Source organism: Sesamum indicum, linkage group LG6 (assembly GCF_000512975.1).
Source record: "Sesamum indicum cultivar Zhongzhi No. 13 linkage group LG6, S_indicum_v1.0, whole genome shotgun sequence".
NCBI classification, from domain to species: Eukaryota; Viridiplantae; Streptophyta; class Magnoliopsida; order Lamiales; family Pedaliaceae; genus Sesamum; species Sesamum indicum.
Genome location: NC_026150.1, coordinates 21,091,728 through 21,112,888, shown reverse-complemented (window position 1 = coordinate 21,112,888; position 21,161 = coordinate 21,091,728). Strand labels below are relative to the sequence as shown.

The 21,161-nt window shown below is 33.1% G+C and overlaps 2 protein-coding genes across 2 annotated transcripts; both read right to left on the bottom strand.

Moving 5' to 3' along the window:
- Window positions 605–4,021, bottom strand: LOC105165311 (protein indeterminate-domain 12). Its single transcript, XM_011084284.2, has 4 exons — window positions 3,623–4,021; window positions 3,250–3,468; window positions 2,749–3,145; window positions 605–1,429 (listed from the first exon to the last, which is right to left on the bottom strand). The coding sequence occupies exons 2-4, from the start codon at window positions 3,425–3,427 to the stop codon at window positions 739–741; spliced, it is 1,266 nt and encodes a 421-aa protein (XP_011082586.1). The 5' UTR covers window positions 3,428–3,468; window positions 3,623–4,021; the 3' UTR covers window positions 605–738.
- LOC105165310 (heat stress transcription factor A-7a-like) lies at window positions 17,476–19,513 on the bottom strand. The gene is made up of 2 exons (XM_011084282.2): window positions 18,928–19,513; window positions 17,476–18,578 (listed from the first exon to the last, which is right to left on the bottom strand). The coding sequence occupies exons 1-2, from the start codon at window positions 19,261–19,263 to the stop codon at window positions 17,808–17,810; spliced, it is 1,107 nt and encodes a 368-aa protein (XP_011082584.2). The 5' UTR covers window positions 19,264–19,513; the 3' UTR covers window positions 17,476–17,807.

Sequence of the window (21,161 nt, the reverse complement as noted above, 5' to 3'; positions counted from 1 at the left end):
AATAGGTACATTACCCTCCTATGAAAAAATATAGCAATTTACTTTTCTGTATTTTTTAAAATAAAACAATTTATCCCCTTATACAGGGAGGTAAATTGCTTTATTTTGAAAAATCATAGGGGGATAAATTGTTGTATTTTAAAATATACAGGAAGGTAAATTGTTATTTATTTTTTTCATAAGGGGGTAATTTGCTCATTTGCAATATCACAAGGGGGTTGTTTGCATTTTTGCCCTTTCATTAGTCAGTTTAACGGATTGAGATTGAGATTGCAATAACAAATTGGTTTATGTTGGTAGAAATTGAATATTAATGGGAATAAAAGCTCCAAATTTAAAATATAAAAAAAAAGAACGTGTTGTATATATGCTTTCTTTCGATAATATTTACAAATTCAAGTGATTGAAGGATCAAAATTGCAAAAACATTACAAGTTGCAAGATTTATTTGCAATATAAAAAAGATAAAACAGTGAAATGCAAAAAGCACAGGTAGGAAATTACATTTAAGCCATAGTTTCACGAATGAATTAAGTCGAGGATAATTATTTGGAAAAGAAAAAAATAATAAAGAAATTCAGTCTCATAATTAGCCAAACCTAAATAATAAGCGTGCCAAAGAAGGACAAAAAGCGTTAATAGTAAAATGGTCTTGCAAACTCATACAAATAAAGAAAATCACGACTTCAGACTCCCGCATGCCTCCTCTAATTCAACAGTCCCGTTGCCGTTGTCCGTTCAGCAATTGCAATTGCCCCACGCGGTCTGCGTGCATGTCTCAGCATATCCAAAACCTTGATGCTTCAGCAACGATTGGTCATCATCATCATCATCATACGGAGTAAAATGCAGCAGCTCCCTCACATTCCCATTGCCGCCGCATTGTTCTCCCGCCAGCCCCAGGAAATCCCTGGTGAACCGGTCATTCTTCTGCCACCCGGCCGCCGCCGTCATCTGCATGTCCAACTGGGCCATGGTGGAGCTCACGTGGCCCACCGCAGCGGCCTTTTGGAGGAGCGCCGTGGCGGAGAGGGGCGGCAGCTGGGCGCCGCTGCTGACTTGGAGGGTGCCCAGTGCTGGCGAAGTCATGAGGCTCCTTTCTTGGTAGAGTGGTGGTGATGACGAGGAGAGGGGGATGTGGAGGGCCTCGTTCTTGATGTGTACTTGGTCTTGTGGATGGGAAGTAGGGTTAGGGCTTTGGGGTGGTGGTGGGTCCCAGGGGTTCGGAAAGTGGCGATTGTGGGAGGAGAAGGGAAGGAAAGATGGCGGCGGTGGTGGAGGAGGAGGGAGAGGGTATTGCGGGTTGAAGTGGAAGGAGTGGGGGTTGGCAATGTTATTGGCGAAGATTGAGTGTGTGGCTGCAGAGAGCCTGGCACTTTCTTCAGCTAGTGCATCACAAAATGCCCTGTGGGTGATGAAGCTGTCCTTCCTGTACATTTAACACACCATATATATAAACACATTAATTAATTTGTACCATTTCCAAAGCAATAATCTTGCTTGAATGTCATACACCTCAACAATATATATTATTTCATGACAAATTTTAACCAAATTGTGTTTGAGCAAATTTAAATCAATTATATAATAAGTACAATACATTTATCATACGAGTTATGTATGATTAAGATTAAACGATCAATAGCATCTCAAATTTGCTTGCCCGAGAAAACAAGAAATTAGAATAATGTTTTTGCATGTAAAAATGAGCAGAGAAACACAGACAGACACACAACTGCTTAAAAAGTTTCCCAATGACGAGAGCTTTTAGAAGATGGAGTGGAGCTCCCCACTATACACACAAAAACACACACAAAAGAGTGTTAGTGTGCATGTGCAACTCCCAAAATCTTATACTTACTGTTGTATACTTTTGGGTGAAGAGATAAAGAAAACAACCCAACACATATAGCAATGACTACTGTGCAGATTTATCAGTTTTGATGATGATTATAAGTTCAGAATTGAAGTACTGTGCTGTCAGACAACAATAATTAACTTCCACGAAAAATTTTCCATTTCTTTCTTTTAGGCGACGTACGGTAGACATATCCATCATTGTTTTCGGGACTCCTTTTATTCCCATAACCAAGTACTATAAAGAAAGAGGAAAAAGAAACAAGTGTAATTATGTATTATAAGTTGATTTTCAGTTCAAACTTAAAAATGTTGCTTAATTAATATGGGTAAACTATAATCTAACTACTTGTGTTATAATAAATAAACAAATAGTCTTTTTATAAAAAATAAAATAACAGTTTATTCTTTTATATTTTAAAAAATAAAACAATTTATCTTTTTAAGTAGTAATACATATACATACTGCAAATCCCTTCAACCCCATGTGCATATATATGTAGGAAATAGTAATTGAGATACTAGGACATCATCGGCGTTTTTAGGACAAATTAAATAGTTTTTGAAATATACGGTTGTCTGTGTGGTTTATATCCAAGAATTAATCTTGCTTATTGTTTTTGAATTAATGAATATTGGATGTTCAGATCTTTCGAATAGAGATCATTAAACAAATACTTGTGTGAATTATGTTGTATATATGATGTAAGAACAAAGGAAGCAGAAGAGAAAACAACGACTGATATGTAATATATATATATATATATATATATCGTAAGAGTGCATGAAATAGAGAAGAATAAACAAAGAGAAAACTGAGAGAGAGAGAGAGAAGAAGCAAGAAATGAATTAAAAAGAAAGAATGATATAAGAGAAAGAGAGATTGATTACCTTGAGAAAAGAGTTCCACAGTCACATCTGTATTCCCTGGTTCCACAGGTTTTAGAGTGAGCTTTCCAGTCTGATTGAACTGCATAGATCTTTGAGCATTTCTCACATTTCCATTTCTTCTCACCATGTTTTCTGCAGTAGTGCTTCTTGATCCCTGTTAAATCACCCAAAGCCCTTGATGGATGGTGATGAACGCATGTGGGCTCCGGGCAGACATACGCTCTCTTCTTGTTTTCTTTGCTGTTTCTCTGCTTCAGTTTCCATGGAAGGTTGTGCCCTCTTCTGTGAAGTTGAAGGTTTTGATCTCTCTGAAATCCTTTGTTGCAGATCTCACATATAAATCTGTTTGTAGCCAAAAGGGTCTTTGGAGATAAAGCAATCACTTCAGCATCAGGGTCTGTACGTGCGTGCGTATATATAAACATGGAATCAAAGATGTATAGGTTAGATTTAATTTATAATTTCTCAGAAGGAGTTGATGAAGTCAAGAATTAATAATACCTGGATTTCCAGGAAGGTTTCTTTTCTTCTTGGTTTTCAGTGGCTGATGATGATTTGAGGAAGTGGATTTGTGTAGGAGTTGATTCAAGCTACCAAAATCTTGAACCCTAGGGCCTGCAGAAGAGATGCTGGCTTCCTCGGAGACAGGGTTTGAATTAGACATAACTGCAGGAAACATGACTTGATCTTCTGAGGAGCAGAAGAGCTAGCAATCCCAGTCTACAGAGAACAAAACAACAAACAAATTTTTTGATTCTTGAGAAGGAGCGAGCTGGCTTTTTAAAAACCCTGTCGGTAACAAACCCTATTTAAAGCCCTTCAACTGAAACCAACAGGTGGAAGAAAACCCACCCGAAAATAAGCTAAATCCCACCTGTTCATACAACGAAGCAGGCCACCCCTTTCTACAACAGGTGGCAGTGAAGCTCAGACAAAAAACAATAAATCATTTAAACGGGTGGAAACTTGTCTTTCTTTTTCAAAATTCTCGTCTTTCTCCAAGAATTATGCTAATCAAGAAAGTAGAGCTAGCCTCACTGCGACAGGAAGAAATCTCGTGAGGAGATGGTAATGATGATGGGTGATTTTCAAAGTCACTGTCTTAATCTAACAATGGATTGCTTCAGCTCTGAACATCTCTGCAACGCAATTCAGACATCAGTTTCACAATTTCTCTCATGCAATCAGAAGCATGGAAGCAAGAATCGCAGTAGATGTTTTCTCCCTCCTCTCCCTCTCCTTTTGTAGCTATCAGTATCTATCCATCTACATATATATAGAGGAATAAAGGAGGGTTTGGAAATTATAGTAGCTACGTAGAAGTAGTGCACAGAACGTGATGATTACAGTGCCAGACGAGGGTGGCCCCTCCTTAACCCAACCCAACTATATGAAATTAGAAACAAAAAATTTAAAATCCCAGATAAGAAAATGACACCAAGAACCAGAAAAAAAGAAAGTAATGAAAACTCTGCAAAGTAGAGAGAGAGAGAGAAAGCAACTTAAGGAAAGATCAGGAAGAGTACTGTTAACTCAATAGTGGTAATGATTCATTACATAATTCTCAGTAATTGTTTCTTGGGAAAAAATAAAAAAGAAGAAAAACTTTGATGTTACTGACGTTGGAACTTTCTGTCTTTTCTTTTGTTCCTGTTATAAAACACCCAAATGCTAGAAAGGGCCTTGATTTGAATGGTATAATGTATTATTGAAAAGAGGAATTATTAACAAGAAACTTTAGAAGCTTAAAAAGCTACATACATATATGTTTATATATCAATACTATTATAAAAAAAAATATTTTATCGTATTAAATTTATTTTTTATTTTATTAATTTCTTAAAAAAAAGAATTAGAATAGCAATTTTGATATCTTTTAATAATATCATAATTATAAATTTGTTTTTCAATTAACTAATCCACGTTTCTCTCTCACTCTATTTATGCATATTTCTTGTTCTCATAATTTTTTATATTTTTAATAATTTTTAATCACTATTTATATTTTGATCTCATGTTATACTCTTTTTTTATACATACATGTGAGAATCACATGCAATAAGTTTCTGTATAAACATATAATGGAGGTAAGAAAGCGTAAAGGGTAATAGCAAAGTATGATCATCATCATGCTCTAATTAATGCTCACTTTTGTGCAGCCCCACGGCTATGATTATTGAATTATCAGATTGACTATATATATATATCATCAAACAGTTGCCTATCAATCAGAGACAAAAAGCTCCCCTGTTTAAGATTTCAATTTATGAAAAATTTCAATCTTACCCCCCCAAAGTTGTAATAATTCTGCTTTCCTCATCAGTCTTGTCGGGTGGAGATAAAAAGATTCGGCCAAGGCAGAGAGCAAATGTTTCTTCATTTCGATGACATTTTGCCTTTATCTAATATTTGTCAACCATTGGGTTTCAAATTTAACTTTGTTTTTATAATGGTGAATAGCAATTTACCCCTTTAATATTGAAAATAAGTACATTACTTTTTATGAAAAAAATATAATAATTTACTCCCTTGTATTATTTAAAATGAAACAATTTACCTTCTTATACAGAAGGTAAATTGTTTCATTTTAAAAATCATAAGGGGTAAATTTTTGTATTTTAAAAAATACAGGGAGGTGAATCACTATTTTTTTTTATAAGGGGATAATTTGCTCATTTGCGATATAATAAAGGAGTTGCTTGCATTCTTTTTGTTTTTATAAGCTCAACTACTATGTTTGTTTTTATTTTTTTGAGTGGAAACATGTTTAATATTTGAGTTCATTATAAAATATTTTATCTTGATGTTTTTCGATTATTTTGCTCATTCCCAAATACAAAGGCAAAACACTTAATAGTATAAAAAATAATTGGATCCACTTACGAGCTATAGAATATATATATATATATATAATTATAAATATATACAAAAAAATTTAATTTGATAATAAATACTATATTTTATCTCTTAAGATATAAAATTAAACATACGTACAACACCTATTTTATATTATTTTTAAAAATAAATTTAAACATACACACTATTTCTAACGCATAGTTATTTACCTTTGTTTTTCTCCATCTCCATAAAAACATGACAAAATACTTCAAAAATAAAAACAAATATAGTCGTTTTTGGAATTAAATATAAGGTTCCGTATGTTTACTAAAAAATGAGTCGTAATTCTTGATTTTGGGATTTGTTATAGGTGCACCATATAATAGTGTAATTTATTACTGATAATTCTTATTGATTAATAGAGGTAAATATAATTTTTTTGTATTTGATAGTTTAATTTTTTATCTTTATTGAGTAGTAAATAGATCTTGTAGTTTTTTAATTTTTACAATTTTAATTCATTAAATTGATCAGTTAGAATAAAAATCCCAAATTAAAAAAAAGCATGTAACGACACATACTTTTTTCCTGCAGCATTTACAAACTCTAACGACAAAAGTATTAAAATCGTAAAAAATTACAATCCCAATTTTTTTCTACAAAAATAACTTATCTACAAATACAAGCTTCGGATGTATCCTTAGGTTGTAATTTCAATTTTCGAAGTCCTACATTAGGAGTTGTAAAATAAAAAAAAACATATTATGTAGTTCCCAATTATAGCCTATCAATATTTTGTATAAATCAAATAAGTCGATTTGAGGATAGTAAGTATTATAATAAATACGTTATAGGAAACTTATATAACTAATAAGATACACTCATGCCAGTCATGATACGAATATGACATGAATAATTGAATTTCATAGATCGTAAAAACATTAATTGGATGGTCGAAGATTAATCGTTGCCGTACGTTATTTTTGTGTGTATATAATTAATGAATTGTATACAATATATTTTAAAATATATTGAAAATAATATATAAAATAAAATATATAAATCAATACATTATATTAAATATAAAAAAAAGAAAGAAAAAGAACTATTTTATCAATTAATTTAAATTTAAAAAATTAAATAAATTAGTTGTTTTATCAATTGAGGGCATTTTTGATTTTACAAAAAAATGATGCAGTCGGTGTCATTCACCACCGTTTATGGTGTGAAAGACCTTTTATTTTTATATAATATAGAATATAAATGATCTCATCGGATCGGGTCTGATTCGAGTAATAATGCTCAAATCCTTAAAATGTTTAATAATTTATGCAAATTAACCCTGACTGTGTCTTGATCATTTGAACAATGAATCTATACTATTATAAAAAAAATCCTTTTTATCATGCTAATTTTTTAATATTCTAATTTATTTTTAATTTATTTTTTAATTAAAAATAAATTAGTCAAAATAATAATTTTAATATTTTTTAATAATAATTTAATTATATATACTTTTTCCTCTTAACCCACTACTCCTTGTTTCTCCATCATATTCTCCATATTCTTTCTTCCTCATAAACTTTTATATTTTTAAGAAATTTATAATTACAACTTATTTTTTCTCTCACATTCTCCTTATTTTTTTATTCACAAATTTTTATATTTTTAATAAATCCCTACAATTTATCTTAATTTCTCAACGTATCCCACATTTTCTGATCTCACGCAATTTTAATAATTTCTCTTTATCTCACATAATAATATTTTTTTATATGCTCACGAGGAATACGTACAATAATAACTAGTATATATAAATATACGTGGTGTACGTATTTCTATCATCTCCTTCCATAAACATTCTCTACTTATTTCTAAAGTTGTAAAGCCAGAACCCCACCACGGGCACGGGGAATTTAGGTCTCTTCTTTATAACTTTTACAGCTACTTTTTCATATTCCAAATCCATATAATCTCTCTAATCCGCTTGTACTGCATGGATCATGTATACCATATAAAATATTATTTTATATACGATAAAATACAATTTCAATTCTATAAATTAGGAAGGATATCATTTTTGGTGCTATGCAAATTAATTTTCGCAATTTAATCTTGTGATTTTAAAATTTGGCAATTTTAGTCATTTTCGGCCAATATGGTCGAAAAATTTTATTTGACTTGGAAATAATCCGGTTAAATTGGGATTCTAATAAAGAAAAGAACTAAAATTATTAAAATTTTATAGTTACATGACCAATCGAATTGAGAAAATTAATTCGTACAGGACAAAAAATGTCACTCCACCTATCTTACAAGACTTAAAATATATCTTTTTTTTTTTCATATACTAATTATCGTGGCACGTGGTTCTTGCAAGCATATAGAAAAAACCTTGGTGTGAGATGATAAGAGAAAAAAATTATTAAAAGAGTAATTATAATTATAATAAATATGAAGAAGCGAGAGAGAAATGTGGTTAGTGGATAGTTAAGAGAAAAATAATTATAAAATTATTAAAAAATATTAAAAATACTAATATGACCAAATACTTTCAAAAAGAATAAATGAAATTTTTCGGTAAATTTGGACAATCTACAGTTGGTACGATCAAAGAATTTTCTTTTATAATAGTATATATATATATGAAGATAAATTGCCTTAATTTGGACCCTTGGAATCCTATGTTTCACGTACGCTTTTATTTAGGATTCATGTCCCTTTTTTTTTTCTTTTTCTTTATATGAGATAAGCTTATATATATATGATAGGTTTACGTATACTAGTAATTCATGACAAGGATCAGCCATGCCATCCACACGGACATCCTAAGTAGAGGGTTCTACTGATGATATATACACACACACATATAATCGAAGTACAAAAACATAATTTTTTTTATTATTTTTGTATTAGACTCCTACATTATGTTTCTCATAAAAGATAATATTTTTGTTTTTCTAATAATTATGTTTATAACATTATTTGCTACATTCTTATATATCAAAAGTTGATTAATTAAAGATATAAGTAAAATTTCAAATTGAAGAATACAATTATAGGAAATAAACAAGAAAATATTACAAAATTTGACATCGGTATACTTTTATCACTAGAACTCAAACCCACGATCTCGATGGTAAAGTCTCAATCTTAATGACGATGAACTAATCTTGCTATTTTGAACAACTCCTCATTTGAAAAACTAAGTTGATAAAAAATTAATCGTCGACGGATTACAATATATAAATTCATATTAAATGAAATAAAAATTCATATATTTGGTGGGATTTAAATCATGATTTTAAATTTATTCATGGGACGTTAACCTTAATCACTAGTTTGATCATACATATCTGCATGGACAATTACAAATTTGATTTAAGACAAAACATTACATTTTCGATCTTGTAACCACTACAAAAAAACAAGGCATATACTATGAATAATATTGTAATCAAATTAGTTCTGTAGCTAATGAAATGGACAAATAATGGATATTTCACAGTAAACCGTGTATTGAAAGAATCCCAAAAAAATATATATATTATAGGCAACAAAATGACTACAAATAATGCAACAAAGTGTACATTGGTTGAATTTTTATTGTTTATACCTCTGTTGACAATCTCCGTTGCTAGCGCAACTTCTCAGCTACAAAGATTTGCATAAGAAATAAATTTAAAAATAAAATTATAAAATATCTTATTTACAAAGTGAACTACGGAATTATCGTAATTTTAGAAACAAAACATACTACCAAATCTCATTTGCAATGAATATAAAGAAATTTCTAATGCTATAGTTGAATACAAATACAAAACTTCTATTTCTATAGTGATGACACTGCCATGCAATTTTGGTAGAAAAATTATTACATAATTTTTGTAATCATGGCATTGAAAATTAATTGTTACAAAATTTCCACTTTTATTGCAATAATAGTGGCTATAGATACTTTATTACTATACGTGACATCTCATCCTATATGGATTATAAACTAATAATATGAACAATATATAGGTATTTGCCAAAAACTCAAGTGTATTCATTAGATATCTTTTTCTGGTAAGTTGTTTATAACAAACTTCAAGATGCACTCGAGTGGGTTTGGCGGCGATTCTCGCATCCAACAGGCTCACAAGCCCCAACGTGACAAATGGTATCAGAGAGCTATAGAAATCTGTAGCCATAAGATAGCTACAGAAATTAAAATAACTGTAGACAAAATTAACTATAGATGTATAGGTTTCGGAGATAGCTGTAATCATTTATTCTTGTGGATGTTGTGTGATTTGCGTTTATATTATAAATTTTAATTTAATTATCACAATATATAAAGTGATAAAATAAAGGTTGAAATTAAAAAAAGTGTAACGATGGAGAGCCACGACACTTGTCGCTGACCTAAAGCCATCATTGCGTCCGCACGAGCAGGTTTTAGCGACTTATCATAACTCTAGGATAAAACTCATTAACCCTCAACAGTGTCTCATACCATATGTACAACTACGAAGAGATTAACAACCGATCCATAATAACATTGTCAAATAAACTCATAAACTATCAACACAAAATTCATTCTTTCAATATACCAAATGAAGAAAGCTAATGACCCTCTAAATAGTTGTAAAAATTTGACCGTTATAAAAGTGAAATAACGTAATTAAAACTCATAAAATATTATAATAAATTCAATTATAAATAAGCTACATAAATATATAAATATAACGATCAAATACGTATATAAATTAATTACTTATAAGTACCACTACGACCAGAAACGGAATGAATATATCCTTTTTCAATAATTTGAATAAATTTAAAATGAGTTGATGGTCGACAGAACATACATGCATAGAAGATTGATATGATGAGTGGGAAAGAATATGGAAAAGCGGGCGGGAGCAAGCACGCTTTTGTTCACGGGTCTCATTTCTATTGCCAGATTCTTTGATGCACAATCGCTTCTTTCCTTTTCTATATGCATCCAAACACAACCCATCCTATTATTACTTTTTACATGCATTACCATTACCACCTCTGCATCTTACATTCCTCATCTTTTCTCCTAACTTTTTGCTCTACCTCAAATTATTACATATATACACCTCAAAAAGAAAATCATTTTCCCTTGCACTATAAAATAATCAATATTTAAAAATTATAGTCTATTAATATTATTAATTAAGATTAAACAAAATTAATGCCAGAATTTAAATTTTTTTTACAATTAATCAATATTTGTAACGGTTTTTTGATGTGGCCAAAATATTTGTTATGATTTTAATTATGACTAGTGTTTCGATCTCACTTGCAAAAACAATGGTTGATGACCGTTACGAAATTGTGATTAATTTGTATTTATCATAATCTTTTTTTAACAATAGTAATTAGCCATACTAGGTTAAATTAAAATTTTCAACAACTTTCTTTTTTGAAAAAATCAGCCCAGTTATATGCAACATATTTCCTATGTTAAACTCCTCCTTCTCCAATTGCTGGGGTGGGATAGGATGACAGTTGAGATTTTTTACCACACTTTGATATCGTCGCACTCATGTATGAACGACACGTGTTTTTTTGTAAAAATTAAGATATATAATTAAATTATTAATAATTTAAATGTGGAATGCATATCATACACGGATTGACGTGACTTTATTATGTAACATTAAAATGAGATAGAAGATGCTTTACCGTGAGTAAAGATGGTATGTCGTTTACGTTGTCTATCTCGTGGTGAAATGGATTGGATTTTTTATTGTAATTTATGCTGCATATTATATTTTATTTTATATAAGGTAAGATTTTATAAATATGAGATACATATGAAATGAAAAAGATAATGTTGCAATAGAAAATTCAATGGGATGATAACTGGAGTAATTGGCTAAATAGAATTTCGGAGTATTGGTCACAGTCTATGTGGGATTGGCCTCTGTGATGAGGCCATGATACGGGCCTTGTTCACGAGCCTCTGTATTGGTTCTCCGTTGCTGAAGGCCCATTACATTATTAGCTGATTGGGCTGGGCTTACAAAGCCTGTTTCGGCTTCTTTGTTGGGTAATCAGGCCTGTCCAGAGGCCCAAATGTCCGAGCTGATATACAGCACCTTCACTCTTAATTACTTCATTGAGTCTGAGGTATTGCTGAAAAATGATGTATATAGCCACGGAATATTTTGGTTTAAATCGAGTATGATTGGATTCGAATTAATTAAATGGTGAGTATAATTAGTATGTAATTAAAAAAATTCGAATTAATTAAATGGTGAGTATAATTAGTATGTAATTAAAAAAATAATTGATTACATAACAAGTATATTATACTTGTCTGTAATTCGTTTGGTTAGATCAAATCTGATTTCGGTAAGAATTTTCCTAAAGCATACCTATAAAATTCCATTAAATTTATGTTATTATGCAGAGTTTCCTTTTTACACAGATTTAACGACTCAAATCACTAGCAAACATTGGTGTGGATATTGTGCAATTTGTGTTTATAGTATATTTTAAAATAATTTCACATAAAATATCAGTATAATATTCTATCATAATGCATATAGTAATGAAATAAATTAAATAAAATTTAATTAAGAAATTTAAAAGCTGTATAGATAGAGAGTTACGATGCTTATTGTTGTCCTATATTATCCATTGCCGCCTCTTTGCTTTAGGTGTTAACGGTTGACTATAATTTCAAAATAAAACTCCAATAGTTCTAAATAGAATATCATCTCATGTTCACGATTGATGCTTGCAAAAATAGCAGTTGGTCCAGTAGATACGAACTATCGTTCAAAGCTTGGGCCAAACCGTAGGTGCTGTAAAAAAAATATTAGCACTTCAATGCCCAAATAAGTATTGAAATTGTAATAAGATAAAGCCAAAAAGGTAAATGAATATAAAAATTGAGATATGGTGAACAAGATTGATAAAGGGTGCAAGAATAAGTAGTAGTATAATTGAAAATACTTGAAAGTTTGCTTGGAGAGCCATCCCCCGCATAGAGGGACTGAACCTGTATTATAGGGGGAGTGCCCCCTTTTCAGGGGTCTAACCTACTCAGAGAAACTCGTGACAGTTGGTTGGATAAGGGATAAATTCATCTTATATGTAGGTGGATGTGCTAGTCTCCTTCACTTTGGGAGACCCCACGCTTGCGAGGAGCCCTTTTTGTTAGGGAATCCTTTGCTCATGTGAGCTTCCTTGAGCTGATGTGGTTTGGGGTGACTGTTGACACCTAGGTCAACTTAGTGTCATGTTGGAGCGTGGGTTGCTACGTGTATAGGCATTTTGGGGCCGAACATCTCATTGGGCTTTACTTACGGTCTAGGTTGTGGGAGGTCCTGGACTGCCATCCTCCTTCTTGGGCTGCCTAGGCTGTTTGGTTAGGCAGTGAGTTGGGCTGCCCCAAGCACCCACATCAATCATCATGAGGAGATTAGGACCCAATCATCATGTAGGCAAAACTATCAAATAATCGTGGGAATGTAAGAAGTATTTTGAAAAACTCATATGAAAATTTCTTTTCTCAATGCCAATCTAGGAAAGGTACTAGTGACCCTTCAAACAATTGTAAAGAATTTAACTGTTTTAAAAAAAAATAATCTATTAAAAATTCATAATGTTGGAAAAATTTGTGGCCCAAGACCAAATGGTAGGCCCACTCACTTGGACGGCCCAAGTCCAGCCTAAGCCCATGGCCCACAACTCAACCCAATCCAGCTGCTGAAAAATAAAACCCTATCCCTAATCCACAAAATCTTACTCTCTTTCTTCCTCTCTTCAAGTCACCGTCTTCTCTGTTTTTCTTCTTCAATGCCTCGGTTTTCATGGTTTCTCCTTGGGACTTAACGCACCGCCTTCTTCCGCCTCTCTGCTACAACTAGAACCACCATTTAAAGTGGTTGGTTCTTTGGATGTGTAGAACCGAGTACAGGAAATAAATTTGTTTTCTTCCTCCCCACTCTCAGTCTGAAATTTATATGGCTCGTGTGAAAACTTTTGTGGTTTTAGTGAAAGGGGTGTTGTGTGGCCAAAGGGCTTAGTGCCAAGCTTGAGCAACCGTGGGTATTTTTAGGCTGCCGGTCTTTGTGACCGTGAGTAAAGTCAAAATAACAGATTGGCTCTCTAACCCTTATACGAAATGTCTCCCCTTATATATATTGCTGCAAAAATTACCGTGTCTAATTTTTGTATTGTTGGCTTGTAATTTATATTCAGTATCATTGGTCTATAATAGTAATTTTTTTTGGGCTCATCACTTTGGGGATGAAATCTCAACAGTGGTATCAGATCTTGGGCTCTGTCTCGAAGATCCTACGATAATATCTCTCATTTTTCTTGCTTAGTGCTATTTTTTGGTTTTGTGATATTTTTCTGTTTCGTGCTATTATTATTGGCTATCTTTTTGTTAGAATATCGCTTAACTGTTGAGACTAATTTGGTGCTATTTTCTTTGTTGATATTTTGCTGAAATATTCAACTGAAATTGCCACATTTTCTTAAACATTTTTCAATTTAAATTTGCTATTATCTCTGATATCGCTTTGTGCAAAATATTTTTGGAAACTATCCTTAAAAAAACAAAAGTTTGCGAAATATGTGTGATTTTTCGGATCTGTTGTGAACAATCTGCATTTTTTTTGTATACTTGGTATTCTTGCTATTATTGCTGAGAATAAGTATTGTATTCTTGCTGAAAGTTGATACATAACAAAAATTCATTTAATGTTTTACGGGGAAAAGCTTTCGAATTTTTAAGGATTTTTGGAAAACTGTTTTTTGAAGAAAAGCAAAATCTGAAACTGTTAATTTCTTATTATCTTTTTCTGCTTAGTGGTATTATTACCACTATTTTTGCTTTGTGATATTAATCTGCTTTGTGCACACCATAACTGTTGGTATTACTCTGTCAAAATTATTTATTCCCTTGATAATACTTGAACTGTGGTTTATTCCCAGCTAATCCTCACCAGGTCGGATCCTTGAGATCGCGGGTATTTGGCCTGGGAATCCTTGGTTTTCTTTCTTCGTGAATGCTATGTGCAATTTTACGATAAGTGCATTATTGCTGAAGAATATTTTTTGGCTTTGTGCATATGATCACTATGTGCATTCTTGCTGTGTGTAATATTAATGCTTAGTGCATTAAGGATGGTCCTTTGTGGATGTTGTATGCAAGTTCATATTTAGTGTATAATTAGTACTGCTAAGTATTTTTTGAGCCTGTGTGGTTGTATATCTTTGTGACTTAGCCTCAGTGGCTGATGGTCTTTGTGATTTTGAACCTATGTGGTTGTATATCTTTTGTGACTTTGCCTTGTTAGTGGTTTTAGCCTATGTGACTGTGTGATTTATGCTTAAGTGGCTTGTTGAGCCTGTGTGGCTGGGCGTGCCTAAGTGGCTGTATGAGTAAACTAGCCTATGTGGCTGTGTTATTAGCTTTAGTGGCTGTATGTGTGTGCCTAAGTGGCTAACTTAGTCTTCGTGAAATGTGTCTAAGTGGCTGGTTGAGTCTTTGTGAATGTGCCTCGGTGGCAATAAACTATAGCTTAGTTATTATTAACTTAGTGTTAATTGTTGCGTGCAAAAGTTAATGAGCTGTGTGCTATGCCTTGTGCTTAAGATATCCTGTTACTAACGACTCTGTTTTGCAGGTATAAATGGCAATGATGAAAATGCCAGATCCGTTTGTTTTCCCCTTGGGCCTGGTTCTTTATTTTAGGTACTGGTCTAAGGGGGAATATATTGGAAAAATTTGTGGCCCAAAATCAAATGGTAGGCTCACTCACTTGGACGACCCAAGTCCAGCCCAAGCTCATGGCCTACAAACCGACCTGACCCGATTCAGCTGCTGAAAAATAAAACCTATCCCTAAACCCACAAAATCTGACTCTCTCTATTCCTCTCTTCAAGTCGCTGTCTTCTCTGTTTCTCTTCTTCAATGCCTCGGTTTCCATGGTTTCTCCTTGGGACTTCAACCACTGCCTTCTTCTGCCTCTCTTCTACAACCAGAACCACCATTTAAAGTGGTCGGTTCTTTGGATGTGTAGAACCGAGTGCAAGAAGGAAATCTATCTTCTTCCTCCCCCACTTCTCAATCCGAAATTTATATGGCTCGTGTGAAAATCTTTGTGGTTTTAGTGAAAGGGATGTCGTGTGGCCAAAGGGCTAAGTGCCAAGCTTGAGCAACTATGAATGCTTTTAGGCTGTCGGTCTGTGTGACCATGAGTAAAGCCAAAATAACGGATCTGACTCTCTGAGCCTTATATGGATTGTCTCCCCTGATATATATTGCTGTAAAATTACTGTGTGTAATTTTTGTATTGTTGGCTTGTAATTTATATTCAGTATCATTGGTATGTAATAGTAATTTTTTTTAAGCTCATCACGTTAGGGATGAAATCCCAATACATAATCATCATAATAAATTCAATAATAACCGGGCAGCATAAATATAAAACATAACGGGCAAAATACTTGTCAAGTCTTGTAAAATTATAACTAAATCATTCCTATAATGAATCAGAAACCTTAAATAAATATTAAATTAAATTGACATAATTAAAGGTTTTTTGCGACCAACATCACAAAGCAAACTATAATTGTAATTAGAATTTAATAAAAGATGCAAATTAGATTATGCATACGGGAATCTACTGTTTCGTTTATAATTATAGAATTTTTTTGTTGGACTTAATTTATACTTAAAAGAATTACGTACACGAAAACTACATACAACAACATTTAGTGTATATATATGAAAAGTTGGAAAATATCTGTCGCAATTCCATCATCTCTGAAAACAAAATATTCACCAGTTGTTTGACTAGTGGAGGAAATCCCTAGACCGACCTGATTTTATTTTATGACGACCCTCCCACCCACCCTCCCTTTTCTCTCAATCAATTAAAGCACAAAAATAAAGCCAAAACCAACCAAAAAATCTAACCGACCAACCTCCTAGGTTTGCACCTCTGTTCCTGTCCTCCTCCACCCCCCATCTTCTTAAATACCAAGAAAACAACAAATGCCACTTTTTATTAAAAGAAAAAAACATTTCCTTTTAACACGATGGCATTCAAAATATCAATCATACCGGAAAATAAAAGGGTATGTGAGGCCAAAATTAAATAATTTTGTTCCTGGACATGTTAGTTGAATGATTTTGACCCCGGAACTCTAATTGCTATTTGTCACGACAAAATGAGAAAATAGACAAGGAGTAGGACAAAGAAATCTAATAATACAAACACAACGGTAAAAAACAGATTGAGTTTTATATTTCAAATTATATTTAATATTGAATTCTCATATAAAATTATAAAAGTATCATTCGACTTAATTCAAAAAGATATGGAATATCAATATTGACCTGATCCGGCTAGATCATGATGTTATCCTTGCATTTGGTCATTTGGTCTATTATGAATTTAAGACGATCAACAAAACATGTTATTTGATGTGATAGGTCCACATATATAAACACAAGTTATAAATAATTCATCAGTTTAGACGTCGGTAAGTAAGTGAGAACTGCTGTAGCTAATTATCCTAGCTTCATATCGAATTACTGACCTACTGACTTAAGAATCGAATAGCTGTAATTAGGATCTTCTCAATATATCGTGACTGTGCTTAGTGAACGCAAGGCCTGGAATTGAAGCTCGGGTTCTTGCGTGATTTGGACCATGGGTGCAGCTTTGGAGCTTTAACAAAGTCTATCGGATCGTGACTTATATGAACATAAATGTATCTTTTATTTCATTTAACATATACACATTATATATACAAAATCTTTCTATAAAAAATTAGATAACTCAATCTTTATACAATATGTCAAATAAAATAAATGATATGATAAAATTTGAGTAGAACATATCCAATCCGAATAAAAGCTCCATTCTTCAATAAAGTACCTCTCCTATCAATAAGAATCAACAGTCCATAATACTAAGACAGACAATCCCCAAGTGAAACATAGTATTATAACATCATCCACATAATCCTACCTGAACCAACACCGAACTATAGCAAATATTCAAGATTCCAACTATCATAAACTAGCAAATGAGGTCACTAAACGATAAAGTACTTATTGTCCATAGCATGAATAGCAAATGGAGAATGATACCCGAAATCTTCTCCCAAAGAGCCTGGTCTTAGGCTGTCCTAATATAATACCACTGTCGATTATTCCCTGTAAGAAAGAGCTAGCTTAATTTCTTAGGACTTGAACCCAAGAACCCAAACCTGTCAGCCAACACATTCACATCTTCCTCTTCACCTTCTTCGTCATTCTTGGACACCCCTTCTCTTTCATCAAATCCCTCATTCAGCAGCTCTTCCCAGAACCCCTGGTCGAGTTCTTTATCATGATAACTCTCTAGTTGTTCGACTTCATCGTCCTCAGACTCTTCCTCCGGCTCCTGTTTTGCCCGCCCAAACCCCTGCATTTCTAGAGCAAGCGCCTCAAGTTCAGACACTTGGGGTCCATAAAGACCGCCAAACTCCAAGGGCTCGACCTTGATTCGGCTAGACTCCCCGGCCTCAATAGGTCTCCTCCTCTTCTTGGTCATAGCCTCTTCTAGCTCTTTGTTCTTCTGCTTCTGCTGGACTAACTGGTGGATTAGGTCAGGATTCTGCATTGCTCTTGCCAAGAATCTCATCATCTGCTGCTGTTTCTTCTCTGTCCCTTGCAGCCTTAACTCCATTTGCTGAATGTAAGCTCTAGTGCTCTGTTGCTGCTGCCTGAGCTTCACGAGCTCCATCAGCATCACCTGCTTGTCCCGCCTAAGGCGTTCGACTTCCGAGTCTTGCCCGAATCTTCCTAGCTCGAGACATGGACCGGCAATGGCTTGCTGGTGAGGAAGAGGCTGAGAGGGCGCCTTTCTTCTCCTAATGTTCCTTAGGAGATGCTTTTGGCCTCTGATGAATGACTCATTTGTAAATTCCCATTTGTCTGCGTCAATCTTTCTGAATCCCTGCAGCAACCAAATTTCCACTCCTTTGAGTGATCTTTGTTCATGGGCATTTTTTCATAATATTCATACTCAAAAGGGCCTCATCATCATCATCATCATCATCATCATCTTGTACAACTGATCAGTAAATCTTCAGAAGAATCTTTCCACATTCAGCAAAACCTTTACGAGGAGGAACAAAGTTTGTGTAAAAGAACTAACAGTCCAGGTTAAGTTGCATATATACTCAAACATCAAAAGTGAAACCCGCAGATATTACACACACATTATTCTCAATCTTAACTGAAAACCAGAGAATTTAAGGATTTAGCAGTTTTAGGACTGGGGGGTGTGGGGGGTGGATACTTACATAAGTGTTCAGCTGACGGACAAAGCTTGAGAAATTGTTGTGTTTGAAGTATCTTGGGAGAACGCTGGTGGAGAGGGCATGGGGATCCCAGACAACGAAGCTATGACCTCCTCTGCTCCAAGAAACTATTTGAGCGGTGGTCAAGTCATCCACCATGTCAAAAGTCTTCATCAAGAACGGCGGCGGCCCCACCTCATGCAGCCCCTCCATTGGCCGTGGCGGCGGCGCCACCCAATATTCCGCCGCCTCCGGCCGTCGCTGATCACTTGACAGTTGCCATACACTCGAAGATGACCCTCCAGGATACTCTTCCTTAATTCGAAATATTGGGTTCATTATTTGCAAGATTTCCAAAATTGGAAACTACTTGTATGCCTTAACACGACCAAATTGTGCAAAAATGACAAGTAGTTGGAGCAAAGCAGACAAGGGAAGAATTGTAGCCGTGTGCATGAAACTGTAGTAGTCTGAAAGAGTTTTGTTTTTTTGAAGAAAAAGGAGAGAGAGAGAGAGAGAGAGAGGGCTTTAAGGTAAGGTTTTGCTCAGTTAGGAAAGCAGATTTTTATACAAAGGGAGGAAGGCGATGAAGCTGTACTAGGAAGCAGACATCAAAGATTCTAAACATAGCTAGAAAATGGTAATTTATTTATTTTCTGCAAGATTTTTACCGCAGAACGTTCTAGAATTATGGATAATTAGGTTGGAATCTTCCAATTAATATTTTATTCTTACATTACAATTTGCGCTTTCTTGTTTCGGCTGTGAATTGAGATTTGAGCGGGTGGCAGCTTCTATATATGTAAAGTTCTAGAACAACTTGCAATCTTCTATATTTAAAATAATAATAATAATCTATCTTTGCTATATATATATATACATATTATTTTAAATGTTCAATATTGTAATTATGGGTAATTAGGTATAATTACACTTTGTTCATTCAAAAAGCTAATTAACGTCTAGAGGCTGATGTGGGTGATGATTATGACCCTCATAATTTTTAAATATAGTTTCTTTTTATCATGAAATAAATATAGGAGCTCTGATTGGTGGATTGCTGTTGTCCCACTTACTGCTGAGCGTGATATTTATAGCCATGATCACCACTGGCTTTTGTATTTTTAATTCTCTTTTATTATAAGCTAATGGGTAAATTACACTCAACATTCTTAAGATGTGGCATCATTATAAATATTCTTTTATTATTTAAAAAATTATCAATATCTCTCCTGATTTTAATGTTCGTTCGAACAATTTGTCAATTCCTTTATTATGATATAATTTTACTTTTTTTTTTTGAATTTTCTAAACCCTTTTAATATGGACTGGAGGTGTAAGAAGGAAATTTCACCTCATCGATTCCTTTTATAATTTTTTAATAAAAGAAATGGTAAGGGTAAAGCGGACATTTCCAAGCATCTGTACAAGAATTACATAATCTCATCAAATATTAGTAGGTATTGATAATTTTTTCAAACAATGAGTGTGTATTTTGTAATTATACCTAATCTAGGAGTATACTGCTAAATCAATTAATATCGTGTTTTATTTTTACTTTAGAGATATATGTACTACATACATAAAAAATTATATACTTAAAAACCATATATATATATAAGATGTTCTTATCAAATAAAATATAAAGTTCAACATTAATTTATAAAAAAATAAAATAAAATTATAAAAAAGTTTCATAGGTGAAAGGTAATAATGTAGGGAGTAAGTTTGACAGAGGAGAGAAATTAGAGAAGTGAATCTCCACAATGGAAAAATCTTGGAGGCTATAATTAAGAATGTGTGAATATTAGTTGTTTGAGGTTGTGTGGTCTATGACATGTTTCATGTCACATTCTTATAGAGTCGTTAATTAGTTAGCAGTTAGTTGTAGATAGAATCTGCACTTGCTAGCCATATGGAGAGAATATCTGTATACCATTTGCTAACATCTCTGTATACTTTCAGGCTAAATTATAAAATACTGTTTTTGATATAATTATAAATATTTTTAATTTTAATTTAAAATCTGCCCATTTTGTTAGCTTCCATTGGTCAATTTTTGTGATGAATTATCTAAAATATCCATTTAGATTATGAGTTATAATTTTAAATATTTTTTTTAGATTTTTTTGAAATGCTCTATGGATTATATACTTTACCTACCGTCAAATCTTTCTTACACTTCTCATATATTTTTCTTAAAGTAGTAATTTCCACCCACTGTTTAGATGCTATAT